The following is a 20,727-nucleotide window of genomic DNA, read 5'->3' on the forward strand; positions in this document are numbered from 1 at the left end:
ATGCTCTTTGTGAACACTGCCCAGGAAACACTGCATGCACAGAACACATGTTGGATCAGCTGCACACTCCCTAAACACACAAACACACACTGTTCAAGTATAAACCAAGATCTGTGTTTTTCTCTGTGTGTGTGTGTGTGAGTGTGTGTGTGTGTGTGCGTGTGTTCATGAATAGTATGTCTGATCTGTGTTCAAACTGTTTCAGACAGCTGCCGACTCAGCTGGTTGTCGACCTGGTTGTTGAGACTGGGGAGGCCACTGAAGTTCACTGAACTCGCTGTCACGAAACCAGTTTGTGACGTGGAGCATTATCTTGCAGGAAGCTGCCATCAGAAGATGGTGAACTGTGGAAGCACATGGTCAACAATACTCAGATAGACTGGACTGTTGACACGAGGCAGGTTGGGTCCATGGTTTCATGCTGTTCCAGATCCATCAGACCAGGTCTTCACCTGTCCAGGTCTGATGAGTCTGTCTCCACTGCAGACTCTTCTCTTCTGGTCTTGGTGACAGGAAGTGAACCCTGACTTGGTCTCTGCTGTTGTAGTCCAACCACCTCAAGGTTGGATGTGTTGCTCACTCTGAAGCTTTTCTGCTCAGCACACTTGTAAAGAGTGGTTATCTGAGTGACTCTAGCCTTTTTGTTCATTCTCCTATAACCTCTGACCTCTCTCATCAACACAGAGCTGCTGCTCACTGATGCTTCTGTTGTTGTTCTGACTAAAAACTGAGTGACTGAGATAATTTTTTTTCTCATCCTGATGTTTGTTGTGAGCATAAACTGAAGCTCCTGATTGGCTGACTGGATAATTGGCATTAATAAGCAGGTGTGCAGACGTTCATCATAGAGTGCTTATTGAGTAGACATTATCTGCAGGGGTAGGTGAGAGCGTTACCTGTACAGGTGTGTATATTACCTGCAGGAGTAGGTGGGCTCGCCCACCTTGAACACGTGCCCACACAGCGGTGACGGCTGGTTGTTCTCCTGTAGCTGAGCCAGGCCGGCCGCCGGCTCCTCCCCCAACAGGAGCCACTCTAGAGGGGCCAGGAGGAGCAGCTGACAGGCCAGCTCCTCCCTCTGCTCCTCCCTCTGCTCCTCTTTCTGCTCCTCCCTGCTGCTGCTGCCGCCACTCGGACCCAGGCAAAGGATTCTGGGTACATACACGGCCAGGTGAGAGTACACCTCCTGCTGCAGGTCAGCCGCTGCCAACCACCGCTGACGAGGAGGAGGAGGGGAGGAGAGAGGGGGAGGAGGTGAAGGAGGAGAGAGGAGAGGAAGTGAGGAGAGAGTGGCATTAGTGCACAGTAGCACTAGTAACCTCATGACAAACAGAAAATGTCAATGCACTGTGTATATCACTTGATAGATTGCCGATTAATTGATTAGTTTGGTCTATAAGATTCCTGTTGTATTGTTCCACAGCTCAGTGTGACATCATTAAAAATGATTAAAACCATTAATTAATCATCAAAATCACTGCAGCTCTAATTCATTTATGAACAGACTTTCAATAAGCATAACATATAAAGGTGAAAATGTCTAGAAAACTAAAACACAATAAAACAGGACAGAAAATTAAACAGTTAAATCAGTTTTACTGTACTGTTACACTACTGTAATGTACTGCAGTAATCCTGTAGTAGTACTGTAGTAATCCTGTGTCCAGGTGCAGAAGCAGGTTGATATAATCAGCTCTGTCAGAGTTTAACCTGCTGGACTCACTGACACACTGACCCAGATACTTACACCTGGCTAACACAGCTAACACAGCTAACACCGAGCTAACACCAGGCCAACACTGAGCTGACACTAAGCTAAAATTAAGATGAGTTACATAAAAATGATCAGAGGTGTATTAATGAAGTTGATAACTGTATAACTGACTAAAAGATATTAGTGAAAACTAACTTTGATCATTTAGCAGCTTTAATAATCTGAATAATGCATTGTGTTTCATTATATTCATTATTTACATGTTTGCTGTAGATCAGACTCGTGTTTCACTAAACCTGTAAAACCTGAGTGTCTGGTTTCAGGGCCAATCACTTTTAATCAACAATCAATTCTCTTCAGGGCCTCAGTCAGTGTGCTCAGAGGAACAGACACGACAAACATGATGAACAACATGATGAACATGAAACACAAGGAACAAGACAAACACTGTGAAAGAATATTTGTCACAGACTCTGGACGCATTTGATTTCAAGTGACCCAGTTCTGCTGAATCCAGTCTTCACAGCCCTTCAGGTCTATGACTCCATGAGTAATAACAACAGAGCTGCAATGATTAGTTGATTAATCAATAAGTCGATCAACAGAAAAGTTATAAGGACCTACTATGTGTTTCTATGCTTAACTGAATTAAACTAATTAGTTCTTAAACACCTGAGAACATGTGTGAGGAATATTTGTGGTGTGTGTATATTTTCTTTCCAACAGCAGCAGTGAACAGCTGATTCAGTGACTTCAGGAGAAACCACACCTGTGTAACACCTCTGCAAATGTCCTCCTCATTGATCACATACATGGTGCCTCCATGTTATTCAGAAATTAATTTAACTGTTTACCAAAATAAAAAGTCTGAAATATTCACATTACGGAGTCACACGTAGTCACACGTAGAGCCCCTGACAACATCTTTACAATCTGATACAAGGTTTTATACATCGATCAATATGTCAGTTACTTTCATGACTAACTGATCTTCAAGCCCTTGGACACATCTTCGGACGTTAGAAAGATTAAAACCCACAGATGTCATCTGCTTACAGAGCCTGAGCAAAACCTGAAAACACATTTTCTTAAAAAATGACTCAAACAATGAACTGATAAACAAGAACTACCAGTTATTTTTGTCTCGTGACTATCTGATGTATTGACTACATCACAGGTGTGTGTGTGCAGGTGTGTGCAGGCTGCACACACACACCTGTGTTGTGATGTTTTTCGTCAGTGAACCTGTCACAGGTGTCAGTGTGTGAATGTGAGTTTAAAGGTGTCAGAGTAAAGTGCTGAGGCAGATCACGGATCAGCGGTGGACCCGGGACCGTGTCCCCGGACCCGGGACCGTGTCTCCGGACCTGCTGTAGCTCCGCTCCGATGTTGACACATGATGTAACGGTAAATAACCGCGCAGGAGCCGGTTGAAGCGGTTCAAACGTGTGGATGAGATCCGGTCAGATCGACAGCTGCTGTGTAGCCGGTGAGCGGGGGCTGACAGCGGCGGAGCAGGTGTTTTCAGCAGCTTTACTCTGACATCCAGATGTTTTACACATCACTCCCTGCAGCTAGCATTAGCATTAGCATTAGCACTGGTTCGGTGTAGCCCAGCGGATTGACCTCTAAATACCGCGTTCAGCAGGTAGGAGAGCTCAGACTGACGCAGTGACCGGACAGGTGAGAGTCAGCGGAGCTGACAGCTCGAAGAGCCGCTTACCGACGCGGTGTCTTTGGCGGAGAAATTGAGGAATTCCGAACATAAAGCAGACGGTGGATCCCTGTCAGACTCGGCCGCCGCCATCTTTCCTCCCTCTGCTCTGTGGCTGCTGCAAGAAGAACCGGAAATGATCAACAGCTGAGGGGGCGGGGCCGTCGAGCTCAGGGGGCGGGATCGGATTTTTATTTATTTTTTTAATTTTAGGAATTTAGCAAGTTTCAACACACACATACAGAAGCCAGTTTCCTGCAATAGAAATAAGTATTTACTCATGAATCTCAAGTTTGGACTAACGTCTTTTGCTGGTGGTTGTCACTGGCGAGGCTTCAAAATAATACATATAAATACAAAACAGGTCAGTAAAAAATGTACCATTAAACTGTAGTGTTCCAATTACAGATATTTCATCAAATTTATCATTATTTTATTTTATTTTACATTATTTTACATTTGTACATTTCTGAGTGATTTCAAAATGAATGTGGGATGAGAGAGAGAGAGAGGCTTCAGTGGTATTTAAACACATTTAATGAAATGAATCAACTGTTTGTTTCTATCAGGTTCCAGTTCAGCTACACAGAATACTTCAATTCACTCAGACTGAAGCTCCAGAGAAACCCAGCTGTGACTATCAGGACTCAACCAGAAAATGAAAGAAATACAATAAAAGGAATAAAATTAAAATGAAAGTTTCCAGTAATAAGTGGATATAGACAGAATATTGAAATAATAACTTTATTCAGGCTGAGAGAGTCTTATTATATGAACTCAGATGGGAATTTAAATTTTATTTATTTTACCTACAGTCTACAGAGAGTTTGATTTGGTTTGATTGATTTTATTTGATTGTCACACGCATAAAACATTACAAATACATTAAATTATTTTTTTTTTTCATGACGTAGATGTGGAGTCTCAGGCTTATGATTTGAATCATAGAAAATGAAACAGAAAATACAAAAAACGAACAACAGAAATGTAAATCCATCTGTCTACTTGAAATACAGAAGAAGATAAAAAAAACATAATAGTATAGATAGTAATAGATAATTAGTTTACCCTGTTTCCCATTATTCATGTCTCTTTTCAACAGGTGGTGAGGGTGAGCTGTGTAACTGAATACTGTCCCCTGTTGGTGTGATAGAGAGGGAGATCCGGATGGTGAGGCTGTTTCATTGAATGAATGAAAAATACAGGTATGAACTTTTTCAGAAATACTGTTGGAAACATTCTGGTAAATTTCTGTCCTGAAATTTCAGCTAAATAAAATGTGTGTGATCAGACTGTTTTATCTTCAGTGATGATTTAGACAAAAACATATTTTTAGACACAAATGACTATGTATATTTAGACATAAAAAGAGCAAACCCCTAAAAAGAAAAACATAAATTCAGTGAAAACATTGATTGAACCAAAAATATAATTTAATGATAAAACTAACTAAAATATATTTAAAATGTATGTTTTTCACTCACATCATAAGAGGAAGCTGTGTTTGATTCAAGTGAATGAACAAATAAATTTGAAACTGGTATAATACTGACATTTAAAGTAAAGTTTAGACAGATTTATTAAAATGTGCATCACTGACAGTCTGAGTAAAATAATAATAACAGTAAATAAATATTAACTCTGAAGGAACACATCATTTTGCCTTTATTTCAAAATAAGAGCACAGTGTTATTCATGATAGCTTCATCTAGGATCAAAAAAACAGTCCTCATGTTTGAAGAACAGGATACTGGTCTGATCTACTCTGGTCTGATCTGGCCCGGCCTGGTCAGTCAGGTTTTATCTCCTCTCAGATTCTGTTAACCTGAGTCAGTCCTGCTCTGAACCAACTGCTGGACCAGAGTCCGGAGCTGCGTCAGCTCTGCTCGGATTGCCTGAAGCTCCTGGTTCTGCTGGTCATTATTCTCTAGTTTCTGGTCTTGAATCTCCTGGTTCTGCAGCTCCTGGTTCTGCTGGTTCTGTTCCTGAATCTCCTGGTTCTGCTGGGCCTTATTCTCCCGGCTGTGGTTCTGGAGGTTCTGGTCCATCTGGAGTCTGGTAGAGGGAAGAGTTGTGTTAGACCAGCAGCACAGTGGCACACAGGCAGAATCTCAGATCTCCTGCAGAAACTGTTTCTCTGGTTGCAGTTTCTCGACCAGCACTGGTCTGATCTGATCTCACCCTGAACCTGCAGCTGTCTCCACGTCTCTCTGCAGCACCAGGAACTGATCCAGAGTCTCCTGCAGGACACACACAAACACACAGACCCTCTTTACTTTCTAAGCTTTAAATGAAAACATTTGGACTCGTGCAATTCCTTCAGACGCACTTTGATCTGCGCAGTGATGCGTCCCATCTCGTCATGGTAACGGGGGTTTGTGGTGATGTCATCATCATAGGTGTCGGCTAGCGGTGCACAGTGGTTGAAGATGTACTGGTTGTCATAGAAACGGCGGAGGAGGGGCATGGACTCCTCCACCTGCAGGATGACGGTGGCCTGCTGCATCACAGCATTAGCCTGCGAGTTATCGTGAACCCTGATGTACACAGACACACACAGACACACACAAACACACACATGAACACATTGATGCCTGGACCTGAAAGTGTTTCTCAACCAGTTTGTATTTATCATCTCAGTGCATCAGTCCTAACTGTCATCTTTGTTCCTGAAGAACAAAAGAAAAATCAACATGAAGTTAAACATTTCATCAGCTGTGTGAAGCCTCCTCCTGTAACTACGCTTTAACCTGTTGGAGCTGGAGGTCAGAGGTCAGAGGTCAGACAAAAACAAAAGCCACATTCAGTTTAACTCTCAGAGGTAGGACTGGTTTTAGTCCTGGTTTAACTCTGAGTGATAAACACAGGCCCTGATGAACTGGCCTCAGGTGTCTGAGGAGTATGGGGACAGTTTCAGGTGTCAGTCCAGGTGCAGACAGTCCAGGTGTGACCTCTGACCTCTGGAAGGTGTCGGTGAGCAGGGCGATCAGCAGGTTGACACACAGGATGGAGGACGCAGCCAGGAACGTCCCACACAGCAGAGGAGCCATGACGCCGTCCACCGTCACCATGGCAGCATATTCGTACTCATCCACCAGAGTGATGCGGTACAGGCTGTAGAGCAGGCCGGAGACAGACTGCATGCTGGGAACTGAGGATGAGCCTGGGGCAGATGATAATGAGACTTAAACTCTGACTGTTCTGTCAGAGTCAGACAAACATCACCTGTTCAGGTGAACGTTCGTTAGCTTCCTTCATTAATGTAACAAATAAGTGAATAACAATATGTAACACAATAACAAATAACTCAGAGTAAAAAGAGGAAGTGAATCCTATACTGTCACAAACACACACCTTGACATAAAGTCAGATTTAAGAGTGCACACACACACACACATACATACATACACACACACACACACACACACACACACACACACACTCTGACCTCCAAATATGATCCAGAAGCTGCAGGCGTAGGGAACAAAGATCTCAGCGTACAGGAAGAGGAAACGCAACACATCCCCAACGATGCTTCCCAACATGACGATGAATGGACCCATCAACCTGCGCGCACACACACACACACACACACACACACACACACACACACACACACACACACACACACACACACAGATCAGTGTCTCAGGTGCTTTCAGCAGAGAGCTCTGTCCATGGTCAAACACCTGGGCAATATGAAAACAGGTAACTCTCTTCTTCATCCAGACAGCTGTTGATAACATCTGTATTTTACATCAGCTGGTGATGGCTCAAAGAGAAGGTCAGAGAGGTCAAAGGTCTTCTTCGTAAACACTGCTGGTTGAAACTGACTCAGAGTGAGACCTCCTGCTACAGAGAGGATGTTTGCCTGGACACCTGGTGACCCTGAGCTAGTCTGTTGTCATGGTAACAGTGAGCCAACGTCAGGTGTGTGTGTTACCTGAAGGCTCTGACATGTTTCATAAGTCGCAGCCACAGGAAGATGATGGTGATGGAGAACAGCCGCAGACTGGCAGTGTGAAGGTGGACGGATGGACCAATCACATCGGCCATGTGGACGCTGAAGGACGCCGTCAGCAGAGAGTACACTAGCCAATCAAAGACGTTCCTGACGGCACAAACACTTCATTTTCATTTGTGTGTTTTCAAAGCGCAGTGAGTTTCAGAAACACTGGACCGTGGACTCAGGGTTTGTCAGTGCTGGGACACTTTAGCTTCCTTTGTGTGTTGTTGTTGGTGTGTGTGTGTGTATGTGTGTGTGTGTGTATGTGTGTATGTGTGTATGTGTGTATGTGTGTCTGTGTGTGTGTGTGTGTGTGTGTGTGTTAATACCACAGGTCTTGGCTGTAGCTTCCTCTCATCCTGTGAATCTGTTTTTTCTGATCCAACAAGAAAACTCTCTCCTGCAACACAACATACACGTTATACTAATACTACTGATACTACTAATGTTAATACTACTAATATTACTCATAATATTAATATGAATACTACTTATATTACTCATAATACTAATATTAATAGTCCTGATGCTGCTGTGTTACAGAGCGTCTTGCAGTGATCGACAGTCTGCTGTGTAGCATGCTGCCTCCTCCTGGTCGTTCTGTGTAACTGAAGCCTGTTAGAGTCCGACTGCTGTTTATCTGCTCACATTCTAAACTCTGAGTTTTTTATTTCATTATAATTCTGTGATTTATTAAAACAGCTGATTTCAGCTCAGAGTCCAAAGATGTTTCAGATAATCATAGATTTTAATAATGAATTCAGCTGAAAAAGAAAACTCATCCTCTGTTGTGACAATATCAGAATCACCACATCTGGAGATACAGATGTTGTTGTTGTAGTGATGTGGTTGTTGTGTTGTTGTGTTTTCGTACCTGAGGCCACATGGGATGCGAGCAGCGCAGGTCGTCGTGGAGACGATTCTCCTGCCACTGCTGCCAGAGGCGGAGCTTCCTCCTCGAACGCCGGATGTCCAGAACCTCCCTCAGCACCTCCTCCAGGGTCAACAGGAGAGCCAGGGCCACGAGGAGAACACGCCACCAGTCCTGAGACAAACAGGTGAGGGGGGGAGACAGGTAAAGTCAGAGAGACAGGTGGGAGAGACAGAGAGGTGACAGAGAGAGACAGGTCACCTGGGGGAGGACATAGCGATCAGATGAGTCTTGGTGGATGGACACAGAAATGGCGACGGTTGTCCAGGCAACGTTGAACAGGAAGTTAAGAATGAGGAGAAGCCATGCCCCCAACCTGACAGACAGGCAGGTAGAGACAGACAGAGCTGTGATTGTTCACCTGAATGATGATGTCAACAAAATCAGACCAATCAGAGAGAGTTTACCTGCCGTAGAGTTTCCATTTGACCTGGATCAGTTTGAGAAAGACCGGACTCATGATCAGGTCCAGTTTTCCCTCCTGAACCAGCACCTGCAGCTGTTACACACAGGAACCGCACAGGTGAACACAGAACACCTCACTCTGCACTGTAAGATACACACTACAGGTGAAGACAACTTACAGGAGACGTCGGCTCACTGACCACGGCCCCTACAAAACAACACACACACACACACACACACACACACACACACAGTTACAGACAGGTACAGCTGAGTCTGTGCTGGAGTCTGGTGGTAGCAGTGTTACCTTGCAGGTGCTTCTCAGGTGGGTGTGGCTCTGGCTCCAGCAGGTTCAGGTAGTAGTGCTGCTGTCTGGTCATTCTGTCGGTCACGTGGAACTGACTGAGCGCCAGCTGAGCCTGAACACAACACACAGCCACGTTCACACACCAGCAGGAAACACACTGTTCTCCTGCATTGTTGATGTCATTTAAAATACAAATGTGTTGGAGAAACATATTAAATAACTGATATTTAATTTATTTTTGGACCAATCACAGCCCTGTTATCTGTCAGTAGGTGGGACATCATTACCACAGGACTCATCCGACCAATCAGAGCAGTTATACAGAGCTGTCCATCAGAGTCCTTCATCCCTGCCTCTGCCCCGAGCTCCAGCAGGACCCGAGCTGCCTCACTGCGCTCTGAAAACACACCGACAGGTCTGAGGAGGAGGAGTCAGTAGAGGAGTCAGTGGAGGAGTCAGTGTAGGAGTCAGTACCCAGGTTGGCAGCGAGCTGCAGTGGCGTTCTCTGCTTGTAATCGGTGCAGCTGATGGAGGCTCCGCCCTGCAGCAGCAGTCTGATGGAACCCACAGCATCGTTCTTGGCGGCGTAGTGAAGAGGAGTCTGCTGGTCCAGGAGAGTCCGAGCCTCTGGATCAGCTGAGGACAACACACACACACTCACCGTCTGATCTGTCCTCTTTATTCAGTGACTACAGCTCCCATGAGTCCTTGGGACATGAAACAACTACACATGTGGCTGCATCTCTTCGTTGTCATGACTACAGAGACTCTGCCCAGGCTAGAGGGGGGTTCTGGACCAGGACCCAATAGACCCGTTCAGTAGTCCATCCATAACAACAGTACCCATGAGCCTCAGCAGCTGTGGGCTGACCCTGACCTTTCTGCTCCAGCAGGAACTGAACCATGTCCTGGTAGTCCAGCGCTGAGGCCACGTGCAGCGCTGTGACTCCAAACTGATCCGGGCAGAGGAGGTCTGAACCCCGGTCCAAGAAGAACCGCATCACATCCACGCTCCACGCCCTGGAGATCTGAACACACACACACACACACACACACACACACACACACACAGAGCAGTGTTTGTGTGTGAAGGTCCCAAGAAACATGTTTATAGTAAAATAGCAAACTGTTTTACACAGGTTCCTCAAATCAAACTGGACCCTGATAGGAACCTCAGAACCAGCAGGAGCTGTGCTAGAACCCAGCTGTGTTCAGGACACATCTGCAAGGTTCAGGTGTTTCAGTGTGTTCAGTGTTTGTTCTGCTGTTTATGAAACCAAACAAATAATAAGAATAAAGAAAAATACAACTTGTGTGTACTTTACTTTAAGTACTTTACTTTCACACCTCGTGCAGGACGGTTTGTCCATATCTGTCTGAGCTGTTTGGATCGGCTCCATCTGAGATCACGTCATCCAGAAACCCGAGGTCCACCTTAACACACACACACACACACACACACACACACACACACACACACTTTCAGTGTCCCTTCATACTGATGTGTCTTTAAAGGAGCTGTATGTAAGTTTTCTTGCTGGGAGCTGGTGGCGGTGATGGCCGTCGTCGTGTTTACAGTTTGAGACGTTATGACACGTCCTCTGAGCAGCTGCGTCATCAGGACACACTGGACGCTACAGTGGACAGTCCGACCAGGGCAGGGCTAGCTGGTTAGCATGCTAACGTCTGTAGAAGAAAACAAGAGGGTTGCTCTCCACCTCTGGACACAGCTGTAGGTTAGTAAGTGAATGAATGAATGAATGCTGAACTTGTTTCTTCTATACTGAGGAGTAAAGAGCTGTTCATGCTAACATTAGCTATGTAGTAATAGCAAAATTTACATATAGCACCTTTAAACCAACTGATCCAAACTGAACATACAGGTGAATTAATATGACACCTGTCTGTTTAAATATTACGTCTTCAGAGTCCTGGTAAGTTACTTAGTGTCACCTGGTCAGTGTTACCTGGTCTGTGTTACCTGGTCAGTGTCCTGGTTTGTAGCCGCCAGGTGTCTGAAGTGATCCAGCAGTTTTTTGTTCAGTTGCCGGTTTTTATTTGAGGTGTCGGTTTCGTCTCTCTGCTCATCACCTTCATCATCCTCAGTCAGACCTCTGTACTTCGTCTCCGGCTGAATTCCTGAACATCAGTCAAATCCTTAAAACTTCAACAAATCCAGATCCATTGAGTGGACTGATGAAAACCACCTGGACTCACCTGGACTCACCTGTCACTTTTCTTCTCTGCTTCCAGCGGCCACAGGAGTATGACGCCCACTGAGCTGCAGCCCTCACTGCTGCTGACACCGAGGACCTGGACCCCTGAGGACACTCTGAGACCTGAGGATGAACAGAGACAAACAGAGACCTGAGGACACCTGAAGAAAACCAATGTGACAGTCAAATGTTTTCCAGGTCACATGATGAGCTGTATGTGATTTTATTGGCTCTCAGAGGTGAAAGTTGACAGTTGGTGTTTGTTTTACACCACTGGGCGCAGTGGATGGGTGGAGTTTACTGTGACAGTCATTATTTTAAGTTTTTAATCTTTACTGTTAAAAACATTTTCAGGACCTGGCTGTGACCAACTGACCAAGACAAGCACTCGGACTGCAGGTGGACCCAGCTCTGGTTCTGACTTAAACTCACCTGTGTTGTGTTGGTGCTTTCAGTCATCTCCAGCTCCAGTCCAGGATTCTGCAGACCTGTCAGACCGGCCCAGGTCCCTCTCTTCATCCTGGTTTTGTCAACCCTTTGTCCACCAGGTCAGTACACCAGACCCCCACGATGATGGATCTATCAGACCCACTGAAACCTGCCAGACCTCCAGGACTCTGCTGGACTTTCTGAAAATTGCAGGACCTGTTTCTCGATTGTGTTTAGTATCTCCTGCCCTTGATCCTGAATGAAGGACTAAAATCAGCTAAGAACTGTCTCAGATCTGATCTGCCTGAGTCTTCACCTCATGGTTCTGAGGGACTGAACTGATCTGGATCCGTCTTTACCTCTTGGTTTTCAGTTTCAGGTTTAGAAAACAAATCCATAAATTCAGCTGGTGCTGACGTTTATCAGCTGATGCTCAAAGGTTTATGGTTTATCTTATCAGTGGGTGGAGGGTCCAGGTCCAGGTGCAGGATCTGGTCTTAGTTGTACATGTATTTTATACAATAACAATAAACACAGTTCACATCTAAAGAAGACAAACCAGCTCAGAGTGGTATTGACATCCATAAGAAGACATATATGTTGGTTCTGTTGGAGGTTTCTTCCTGTTAAAAGTGAGTTTTTCTGCTCTTTGTGGGACCTGCTGGTTTCTCTCTATAATAAAGTCAAGTCTGACCCTGGAGATAATGTACCTTATGATTTAGTGCTGTACAAATAAAACTGAATTGAATTTTAAGAACCAAAAACCATCTCAATGTAGTTTTACATGTCCTCTCTCAGATCAGTGAGCCAATCAGAAGAGAGGATCTGAGCTACTCTTCTGATTGGCTGACTGTCTTCTCAGTGATCCAATAAAAATACAGCAGAGAAACCAAATCCTGCAAGGTTAGATGGTGGGTCCAGGTGGGCGGGGCTTGGTGCATGGCTGTGTGCATTTCTCTGTGGACTGAGGCTTTCATACTTCCACAGTATTAATATAGAACCTAGACCTGTTTTATAATCACAAACACATGGACATCTACCTTTAGACTGGATGGAGCTTTAATCATTTTTCATCATTTACATTTTATAGCGAAAACATGTCCATGTTCCGTTTGACTGACAAGTCTGAACATTTCATCTCTGACATGAAAACCTGAGTTTCACATTTAGCTGCAGCAAAGTTCTTGATGTGACATGTTGACAGAAAACAGAAGCTAATCTGCAGTCAGTTTATTTCACATCGTTCCTCCAGTGAGTCAGTGTCTGTGAGTAAAAACACATCGGTCCATCAGTCCAACGGTTCTGAGCAGCGTTACACTGTTAGTCCAGAAACTGTGCAGGAGTGGGAGGGGGAGGGAGCACTGAATCCATCCAATAGCCCGTTCATCTTTACATCCTTACATCTGAGTGTGTGTTTATCCGAACCAGTGGTTTCCCATACACTCCCTGTTCCAGGAGACTCCACAGAGCCAGCACCACTCTGCTCTGCACAGGGGACACTGCATGTGCATGCAGCCGCCTGCAGGGGGAGACGACAACACGCAAGCACAAGCATCTTCTATCAGTCAGTGTTTCATATCCAACACCTGCTTCATCATCATCATCATCATCAACAAGACATATTGTTCTGTACAGTGAGGCTGAAATACAAGTTCATACAAGTTCTGTGTCCTGGAAAATACTATGTATATAATACCATTACAGACCCAGACCGGTTCACCTGAAGCAGACCCTCTGCTGTCACAGTTATTTACCGTTTCTCTCCACGGGAACTGAACACTGAGGGCAGCGTTTGGTCGACTCCTGGATCAGGAGCAGAGATTCTTGATCCCACCTCCCTCTGAGAGAAGCCTCCTCCCCCACCACAAAACCCTGAGGAGAGAAGGAGACAAGGAGAGGAGACAAGGAGAGAAGTTTGTGATGTATCCTGTCCTGCAGTGTCCTGATCTGTCCAGCAGAGAGAAGCAGAGACTTAACAAAATCATCATCATCATCATCATCATCATCATCATCATCATCATCATCATCATCATCACCGTCTCTCCTCTTTAAATATGTATTTGAAAGTTTGGCTGAATTCTGTGTTTAATATAAAGCCCTCTGAACTCTGACCTGCCTATGAAATGTGCTGTATCTGGTTTTTCTCATGAGTTTACTTCTGCCTGTTCTGAGTCTTGATTCTGACACACCTCCGTATACCTCAGGGAGCTCTGTGATTGGTCGGCTTACCTCTGAGGCTTCACCTGCAGGCAGGATTGGCTGTGTTCGACACGCCCCCTCATGGTAGCCCTCCCTGCAGTCTCTGCAGAAAACGAAGCCACAGCCCACCTGTCTCTCACACTCCACCCTCCTGCTGTCATCAGGTGGGAGGAGCCCCGCCCCACAGCCCGGTGACGGACACATCAGTCCTCCAATCATCAGCAGGCACTCCTCGGTCCCATACTGCAGGTAGCGGCCATACTGAGAGAGAGGGAGAGAGAGCTCAGGTGTGTCAGGGTGAATTCTGGGTAAAATGTTTGTAAACTGTGAGACTGAAACACTCACCTGTTCGTCTCCCAGGACCCGGAAATGATGCAGCTCCTTAATCAGGGAGTCGACACAGCCGGCTGCAGACACACACACCCACACCGTACGCACACACACACCATACGCACACACACACACGCACAGACACACACACACACACACACACACACACACACCGTACGCACACACACACGCACAGACACACACACGCACAGACACACACACACACGGTGAAACTGTGTTTTCAGGTTGTGGATGGATGAAGAAAACAAACTGTGGCGTTAATGAAGGACGGTGATGCTGAGACACTTGTCAGGCATCAGCTGGTGCTTCCTGTAATTAACAGCTGATTGACAGGAAGTGGATTCTGTCAGGACGTTGAGTCCGGAGCACTCACCGGCACAGGGCAGAGAGTACCCGACCACAGCGTCGTGAACAAACTGACGCTCATTCAGCCGAGTCTGACAGTAGCGACGGAAACAGTCCAGACAGATCACATGACGCTCCGAGCACTGGAAGACCAGGACCACCTCCCTGAGACCAGAACGACAGAGAACAGCTCTGATTGGTTGTCAAACCCTCTGACTTTAACCCTGTTAGGTGTGTGTGTGTGTGTGTTACATGACGTCGGTGCAGGCGATGCAGGGCACGTCTCTGGTGTTGGTCATGATGAGGTCAAGGGCCACAGAGAGGTCATCATCTGAGGTTGGGTGGGACGCACATTTCATGAAGAACTCCTGCACACACACACACACACACACACACACACACACACACACACACACACACACACACAGAGATGCTATTTTATTATTATATTATCAATTAATTTGATGATTCTTTTCATGATTAATTGATTAATGGTTCAATAATCAGTCAGTAAACATCAGAAAATGGCGACAGCGTCCTCGAGTCCTCAGATGTCCTTGTTCCTCCAACAGTCTGACAAACCTCTTCAAGGTTTATCTGATTATTAACAGAGTTTGAAACACTAATCAATGAATCAATTAAGTAACTAATCATTGAAGCTCGACATGGAAGCTCCACCCCCTCACCGCTTCGTTGCCATGACACCCGTCTGATTGACATACGCCATGGATGCGACCTGGGAGGAGGACGTCATCCCAACAGGACGGACCCTGAGACACAGAGACAGTACTCTCATCATCATCATCATCATCATCATCATCATCATCATCAGGAATCATCTTCTGATGTTCAACACGTCAGAGACGTGACTCTGAACGTTCCAGCCTCAGGTTGTTGTTACTGTTACTTCTCATAAACATCACGACTGAAAAATGATCCTGAAACGATCTCTGACACGAAGGAGGACGTCGTCTTCATCTCCACTGAACATCCTCAGCTTCAGGGCCCACAAGTGAGCTGTGGGTCTGGGGTGCAGGTGAAGGACACCACCACCATTAAACTTCTAACTGATGTCATGAAAACTACGATGAAATTCATAATGACATCACTGATTGTATGATTGGTTGCTGTGACCTGTTGTTTCCTGTCCCCAAACTGTTTCACAATAAAACCACTGAGACTGTTTACAGCTGCTGACCGGCGCCCCCTGTGGCCGCACACAGTAACTACAGGAGAGGAGGATCATCATGTATCAAATGATTTACTGAAGCTCCACAGACTAAACATGAATACTGAGTATTTACAGTACAAATACTGTGTTGTAGCAGTACCAGTACTGCTCACCCTGCTGAGCGTCAGTGTCGTCTGTTTGCAGCTTCTGCAGCGAACTCGTAGTTTTCCAGGTTGGACCGACCTGCAGCTCTTACAGTACACAAAGAAAGTACTGCAGGTACGCACACCTGTACACAAAAGTACACACAAGTACACACAGTCAGAGTACTTCTAGTGGCAAACTACAGGAGACACACTGTAGGAGTACTGACTCACTGACCTTTCAGACCTGCAGTCTGCGCCTCCTCTCTTGCCCCCTCTGCTCCTCCGTCACCTCCTCCCTCTTTCTCACTCCCTTCCAGGATCACGGCCAGGCCAGTGGAGGTGGAGGGGAGGCGCGAGGAGCTGAGGTCCAGCCTGGTCAGGCTGTCCCGCTCCTCCTCGCTGCGCCGAGTCAGACGGTCCTGCAGAAGGAGCAGCCGGGAGGAGGAGGATCCTGAAGGAGGGAGGACAACATGGACGGTGCTCTGCTCTGGGAGGTCACAACCCTGAGGAGAGGAGAGGAGAGGAGAGGAGAGGAGAGGAGGGGATAGGAGGAGAGGAGAGAAGAGGAGAGAAGAGGAGAGGAGAGGAGAGGAGAGGAGATTTTATGTGACAGGAGGAGTTATCATGAGGAGGTGAGCGACCTTCCATTCAATAACCCTTTCTCCTTTTGCTCCTCCTTCCCTCATGGCTCTGTACTCCCACTATTTAAACTGCCGGCGACAGTACCCTGAGACTGTGTGTAGTGTGTAGCCTGACCTCTGACCTCACCTCACCTGCAGCCTGACCTCTGACCTCACCTGTAGCGTGGCGTTGCTCTGCAGCTCCCTCCCAGCGAACAGCACCCTGAGCTGCTCCGGTCGGACTCCCTGCTGACTCCCCACCACCTCCTTCAGCTTGGCCACACTCGCCTCCTCCTGCAGCTCCACGGCCACACCTGGCCCCAGGTTGTACCGCACATACACTGAGGGGACACACAGGGGACAGGTCAGGTGAGATTAACGTGGACATGTGGACGACCTCCGGACAGACTGACAGACAGCAGCACAGCAAAGTAACAAAGTACTTTTGTACTTCAGTCACAGAGACATTATACTGCATCAGTACTTTTACTGCAGTAAATGATCTGAGTCACTCAGCGACTGATTCATGTGACTCACAGCTGAGCTCACAACTACACAGCCCTCAGCAGAACCTCAGCAGAACCTCAGTAGAACCTCAGTAGAGTGGAACAGAACTCACAGATCATCCGTCACTTCGTCCTTCAGTCTCCGTGTGTTTACAGTCTGCTTAGCCGCGGTGCACTCTGGGTACTGTAGTTCCGCAGCGCGCGCACAAACGTTACCAACCTCTGCAGAACTACAGCGCGGTCACGCAGGGATGACGTCACGGATCGGCACCGGAAATGGTGGTATTCATGAATTTTAATAAACTTGTTTTTTCTTTGTGTGTATTTTTTTCTGAGCCGCAGCTGAAGAGCCGGAACATTCCCGGGTCCGCTCGGTTCGTGCGTCCAGATGACGGAGAGTCCGGACAGCAGCGTCCTGCAGCGGACACACAGCGGCACCGGGACCGGGACCGGCACCGGGACCGGCCCCGCGGTGAGAGGAACCGGGTTTTCTGTTGCATCTGCAGCGCATGAACCTATAAACTGAGGAAATGATATTTACTGTGAATATTTATTATTTCTATTTATTTATTATCAGCACCTGAGGAGGATTCACAGTTTCCACACACTGAGTGTTTACATGCACCATAACAACATGCATGAGGATGACGATGATGATGATGATGATGATGATGATGAGTGGGACTCTGTGTGTTACAGTCAAATACAGCATGTATTATCAGAGGTGGAGGAAGTATCCAGATGACATAACTGCAGTAAAATTACTGTTACCAGAGTAAAAATACTCATTAAAGTCCTGCATTTAGAAACATCCTCAGTAACAGTTTGTGAGATTGATCAGAAATGTACTTAAAGTATTAAAAATAAAAGTAAAATGTCTCTGTGACTGTTTTATTATTTTCTGTTATATCATTAGATCAGTGGTTCTTCATCTGTGGCCCTTACATACCTGTCTGTGCAGTTCAGCACTGTGACCTGTGGGGGGCGCTGCAGGTGGGGTCTGAGGCCCGAACAGCATCATCAGTGAATCTCACTGTCTTCATTTCATTTTTAATGTGTTAAGTTTTATATTCTGATGGGTTGTCACACGGGTCCTGACTCTGGAGGGGTCAACAGTGATACTGTGGAATCTCTGTATGAAAAGAGTTAGCAACTAAGTACATGTACTGCAGTACAATGATGAAGTACTTTTACATGAATATTTGAACTTGAAGCTATTTTACTTTCTGCTCCACTCCATTTATCTGACAGGTCAGATCAGTTTTCATATAAAACACAATGAGCTTTTAAACACTGAACACTGTTCAGTGAAAAAACAAGTCTACATTTTTATTTTGCAGTAGAACACAGTAGAACACAGTAGAACACAACTTTACTGCCCACTGAGGTAAAGTGGGCGGTGCTAACAGCTGCACCTTTCTTGTCACTGTCAGTGAATCTGGTAGTCTTTGAGTCGCAGTACAGTCAGGTACAGGTGAGTTTACAGGTGTGGACAGGAGTTTTGACGTGTGTGTACAGGTGATTTCCAGGTAAGTGTACAGATGAGTTTACAGGTGTGTTTATAGGTATGTAAAGATGAGATTAGAGGTGTGTAAAAGTGAGGTTACATGTGTACAGGATTTTACAGGTTTGTACAGGTGGTTTTACAGGTGTTTACAGGTGCGTCAGATCATCAGATTTATTTCTTTATTTTGATCGAAGTCTTTTTAATAAATTTCTATCAACATGAAGAAAATATGAGTAAAAATACCTCCTCTGTCCTGCAGGTGGTGAAGGTGGAGTCAGGTGTGACAAGTGTGTCAGGTGTGTCAGCTCTGACGCCGTCACAGATCACCGAGCTTCACTTCCTGCGTTCGAGGGTTCGAGAGCTGGAGAGAGAGAAAGCAGAGCTGTCGGCTGAGAACCAGAGACTGAAGAACATGCTGGTCCACGGTGAGTCCAGATCCACCTGGTCAGTCTGTTCACAGGTGACCGACCAGAGACCAATCAGGTTCAGGTGGGAGGTCAGATTAAATTTTCTTTTACATCCTGTCAGTCTGTCCCGGTGTAATTTTATGACCTTTATTGTGAATACATTTCCCAGAGATCCCTGGGCTCCTGTCTACCATGTGGCAGACGTTGGGCCAGGTCAACAGTCACCACTCCGTCTCCACTGCAGCAGGCGGGAGCGACAGTTACACGCCTTATCACCATCACACTGCGACCAATCAGGACGGAGACTTCAGCCCTCAGGTCCAGGTTCAGCAGCTCCAGGAGGAGCTGAGCAGGGACCTGTCAGAGTCGTGGGGCCCGCTGGGCGTGGAGGACGATGAGGTGCCAGGAGGAGCAGATCTGGGCTTCGGGAGCCACATGGGGGAGGTGGCGCCGCTCTGCAGCCAGACCGACATGGAGGAGCTGAGGAGGAGCTGCTCCGAGAGCCAGTGTACCGCTGGAGATGCAACCGGACAGGTGAGAACACCTCTGATCCAGATCGCACAGAATCTGATCCTGTTTACACCGGATCTGATCCGGTTTCAATGTGGTATCATATGATGTGGTTTAAAGCATATCTGAATGAGTTCTATCTGTCCATCATCTGAGAGCTTGTATCATTTACCTGTGCTGTCCAGGTGAGCCAGGTGGAGGTGTATCCGGGCTCCGGTGTGCTCTGTGATGTGCGGTCATGGCAGGCAGCCAATCAGGCGCAGTCTCCCACAGCAATGGCTCGGATGCTGCTGCTGGGTGTGTTTGATATGAACACGCTGATGAACAGTAACCTGAGAGGTGGGCGGAGCCGCCGGCCTGCCTTCCACCCACAACGGAGCGCGCTCGACCCGCACAAGATCAACGCCATCTTCAGTAGGTTCAGACACTGACGGACTGTTCCTTTACTCTGCCTTCTCTCTGACTCTCTCCCTCTCTTTCTCAGACGCCATCTTGGCTCGGTTTCCTCTCGCCAAGAAAGGAGTCATCGGCTCCGGCATCAACTCCAAACTCTCAGAGATCCGTTTCCGCTCCCGCAGAGCCAATCGGGATCCCCGGTTCCTCTGATGGATAGCTGGACGGGCCCGCCTACCTCACAGAAAACAACATTGATCATCCAATGATAACTCAGCAGTTTGGAGCTGCCAGACCAATGAGAACGCAGCAGTTTGGAGCTGCTGGACCAATGAGAACGCAGCAGTCTGGAGCTGCTGGACCAATGAGAACGCAGCAGTCTGGAGCTGCTGGACCAATCAGCAGCTGTCTGAAAGACTGACAGTTTAAACTCTGTCCAGGTGCAGGTTCTTCTTCATCCTTTAGTTTCAGTTTACAACCATCTGCTGGACTCTACTGAGTTCTACTGTTTCTATCATGGAGGCAGCTGCAGCAGAAGCTGGACAGGACAGAGGGTCAGGAGGACGGGAGGACAGAGGGTCGGGGGGACGGGGGGACGGGTTGTGATGTTTGTGTTTATGTATTGTCATGTTTATATTCGGTGTTTGTGTTGTATCTGTGGAAATGAATAAACTCTAATAAAGACATGAATGTACATGTTGTCTGTTTCCTTCCCTACCTCCTTTTTTCTTTCCTCCTCTGTTTCCTTCCCTACCTCCTTTTTTCTTTCCTCCTCTGTTTCCTTCCTCCCTCCTCCTCTCACAGTTTCACACCTCCTCCAACAATGACATCACTCTCTGGGCTTCATTCC

At 46.6% G+C, this 20,727-nt stretch overlaps 4 protein-coding genes and 1 long non-coding RNA gene across 7 annotated transcripts in view; 2 read left to right on the plus strand and 3 right to left on the minus strand.

Annotated features, from left to right (window-relative positions):
* ubr2 (ubiquitin protein ligase E3 component n-recognin 2) overlaps positions 1-3,573 on the minus strand; it is a 23,396-nt gene extending 19,823 nt beyond the window's left edge. For both annotated transcript variants that reach the window (XM_071479796.1, XM_071479795.1), the window contains exons 1-3: positions 3,438-3,573; positions 918-1,216; positions 1-70 (exon numbers count right to left, since the gene is read on the minus strand). The exon at positions 1-70 is cut by the window's left edge and continues 9 nt beyond it. In XM_071479796.1, the coding sequence (XP_071335897.1) occupies positions 1-70; positions 918-1,216; positions 3,438-3,521 (453 nt within the window). In that variant the 5' untranslated portion in view covers positions 3,522-3,573. The remainder of the gene's footprint in view (positions 71-917; positions 1,217-3,437) is intronic.
* An 83-nt stretch (positions 3,574-3,656) lies between these two features.
* On the plus strand, positions 3,657-9,475 carry LOC139622482 (uncharacterized). Its single transcript, XR_011691290.1, has 5 exons — positions 3,657-3,792; positions 4,531-4,633; positions 7,398-7,586; positions 8,314-8,492; positions 9,347-9,475. It is a non-coding gene; the product is annotated as an uncharacterized lncRNA (long non-coding RNA).
* LOC139622481 (transient receptor potential channel pyrexia) lies at positions 5,076-12,148 on the minus strand. Its single transcript, XM_071479797.1, has 19 exons — positions 11,726-12,148; positions 11,305-11,416; positions 11,059-11,216; positions 10,425-10,511; positions 9,955-10,105; positions 9,552-9,713; positions 9,365-9,474; positions 9,078-9,189; positions 8,950-8,978; positions 8,773-8,864; positions 8,567-8,681; positions 8,309-8,479; positions 7,764-7,834; positions 7,372-7,539; positions 6,877-6,995; positions 6,387-6,591; positions 5,758-5,965; positions 5,610-5,668; positions 5,076-5,483 (listed from the first exon to the last, which is right to left on the minus strand). The coding sequence occupies exons 1-19, from the start codon at positions 11,810-11,812 to the stop codon at positions 5,249-5,251; spliced, it is 2,451 nt and encodes an 816-aa protein (XP_071335898.1). The 5' UTR covers positions 11,813-12,148; the 3' UTR covers positions 5,076-5,248.
* Positions 12,149-12,763: 615 nt separating this feature from the next.
* prkn (parkin RBR E3 ubiquitin protein ligase) lies at positions 12,764-17,280 on the minus strand. Its single transcript, XM_071479799.1, has 11 exons — positions 17,174-17,280; positions 16,732-16,895; positions 16,170-16,437; positions 15,962-16,077; positions 15,304-15,387; positions 14,870-14,985; positions 14,646-14,782; positions 14,267-14,328; positions 13,952-14,182; positions 13,477-13,594; positions 12,764-13,241 (listed from the first exon to the last, which is right to left on the minus strand). Exons 1-11 carry the CDS (start codon positions 17,178-17,180, stop codon positions 13,138-13,140), a joined length of 1,407 nt encoding a protein of 468 aa, XP_071335900.1. The 5' UTR covers positions 17,181-17,280; the 3' UTR covers positions 12,764-13,137.
* Positions 17,281-17,310: 30 nt separating this feature from the next.
* LOC139622484 (uncharacterized) lies at positions 17,311-20,476 on the plus strand. Of its 2 annotated transcripts, XM_071479801.1 has the most exons (5): positions 17,311-17,532; positions 18,827-18,992; positions 19,144-19,508; positions 19,670-19,898; positions 19,969-20,475. In XM_071479801.1, the coding sequence occupies exons 1-5, from the start codon at positions 17,449-17,451 to the stop codon at positions 20,088-20,090; spliced, it is 966 nt and encodes a 321-aa protein (XP_071335902.1). In that variant the 5' UTR covers positions 17,311-17,448; the 3' UTR covers positions 20,091-20,475. The 2 variants fall into 2 exon arrangements, with proteins under 2 accessions (XP_071335902.1, XP_071335901.1); XM_071479800.1 differs by lacking the exon at positions 17,311-17,532 and having other exon boundaries at positions 18,601-18,992; positions 19,969-20,476.
* The last annotated feature ends 251 nt before the right edge of the window (positions 20,477-20,727 follow it).

The sequence above is a fragment of the Trachinotus anak genome, unplaced genomic scaffold (assembly GCF_046630095.1).
Source record: "Trachinotus anak isolate AG129_WGS33_773 ecotype Australia unplaced genomic scaffold, CSIRO_AGI_Tana_v1 ptg000007l, whole genome shotgun sequence".
NCBI classification, from domain to species: Eukaryota; Metazoa; Chordata; class Actinopteri; order Carangiformes; family Carangidae; genus Trachinotus; species Trachinotus anak.